The sequence below is a fragment of the Haliaeetus leucocephalus genome, unplaced genomic scaffold, assembly GCF_000737465.1.
Source record: "Haliaeetus leucocephalus isolate CR32 unplaced genomic scaffold, Haliaeetus_leucocephalus-4.0 Scaffold227, whole genome shotgun sequence".
Classification (NCBI taxonomy): domain Eukaryota; kingdom Metazoa; phylum Chordata; class Aves; order Accipitriformes; family Accipitridae; genus Haliaeetus; species Haliaeetus leucocephalus.
In genome coordinates this window covers 186,873-188,347 of record NW_010972663.1, presented here as the reverse complement: position 1 = coordinate 188,347, position 1,475 = coordinate 186,873, and the positions used below count along the sequence as shown (strand labels likewise).

At 66.8% G+C, this 1,475-nt stretch overlaps 1 protein-coding gene across 1 annotated transcript in view; it reads left to right on the top strand.

Annotated features, from left to right (window-relative positions):
- LOC104831540 (cytochrome P450 2C14-like) overlaps positions 1-1,475 on the top strand; it is a 27,990-nt gene that overhangs the window by 11,538 nt on the left and 14,977 nt on the right. The window contains exons 7-9 of the mRNA XM_010567191.1: positions 6-256; positions 1,086-1,186; positions 1,266-1,448. Of these exons, the coding sequence (XP_010565493.1) occupies positions 6-256; positions 1,086-1,186; positions 1,266-1,448 (535 nt within the window). The remainder of the gene's footprint in view (positions 1-5; positions 257-1,085; positions 1,187-1,265; positions 1,449-1,475) is intronic.

Sequence of the window (1,475 nt, the reverse complement as noted above, 5' to 3'; positions counted from 1 at the left end):
GGTAGGGGTCCCAGGGGACCCCCACTGAGGCCCCCCCCATGTCCCGTCCCCCCCCAGCCCTGTCCTTCCTGGAAAACCCCTCCAACGTCACCTCCTCACTGGGGAAGACGGTACGGCTACGGTGCAGGGTGCGGGGGGCTGGCGAGCCCCCCGAAATGGGCTGGCAGCGAGATGGGCACCCACTGGAGCTGGCCGACAGCGACCAGGCCCAGGTGCCGCTCAGCGAGGACGTCTGGCTGGCCACCAGCCAGCTCAGGTGGGCCACACTGCGCTGGCAGCACAGCCGGCACCGTAATTCACCGTGCCGTGTTGCCCCATGCCATGCCGTGTTGCACCGTGCCGCGTTGCGCCGTGTCGGGCTGCATAATGCCACGCCGTGTTGCCCTGTGCCGTGTCACGCTGTGCCGCGCCATGTTGCGTCGTGACGCACCGTGTCATCCCATGACGTGTTGTGCCATGCCATGCTGTTGCTTGGTGCTGTGGCACGCCGTGCTGTACCATGCCATGTTGCCCTAGGCCCCGTTGTCCCGTGCCATGTCGCCCCATGCCACGCCATGCCATGCTGTGTTGCCCCATGCCGTACCATGTCACACCATGCCATGCCGTGTTGCCCTGTGCCATACCGTGTTGCTCCATGCCAGACCATGCCATGTTGGCCCTTGCTGTACCATGTCACACCATGCCATCCTGTGTTGCCCTGTGCCATGTCGCTCTGTATGGTGCCGTGTTGTCCCGTGCCGTACCGTGTTGCCCCGTGCCAGATCATGCTGCTTTGCCCTAGGCCCTGTTGTGCCGTGCCATGTCGCCCAGTGCTGTGCCACACCATGCCGTGTTGCCCCATGCCATACCATGTCACACAGTGCCGTGCCATTTTGCCCCATGCTGCGTCACACCATACAGTGCCGTGTTGCCCCATGCCAGACCATTCCGTGTTGCCCCTTGCCGTGTTGCACCGTGCCGTGTTGCCCCTTGCCGTGCCGTGTTGCACCGTGCCGTGCCGTGTTGCCCCGTACCATGTCGCACCGTATGATGCCGTGTCGCCCTGTGCGGTGCCGCACGGTGCCCGATGGTGCGGTGTCCCACAGCATCCCGGCCGTGCAACTTTCGGACGCTGGGCGCTACCAGTGCTGGGCACGTGCCGGCGGGGAGCAGCTCCTGTCCACCGAGGCTCACCTGGAGTTGGCGGGTGAGCGGTAGCACCCACGGGTGGGGGGGCGCCCATGAGGGTCCCTGGCACCCCCTTAACTGTCACCCTCCCTCCCCAGGGCTGCCCTTCTTCTTGGAGGAGCCGCAGGACCTGGACGTGGGGGTCGACACCCCCTTTAACCTCAGCTGCAGTGCCCGGGGCCCCCCCGAACCCGTGCGGCTGCTCTGGCTGCGGGACGGGGCCCCCCTCAACTCTCTGCTGGACCCCCTGGCCAGGGCCCCCTCCACGCTGCTGGTCCCCGGTGAGAGGGGCTGGGGCGCAATGGGGG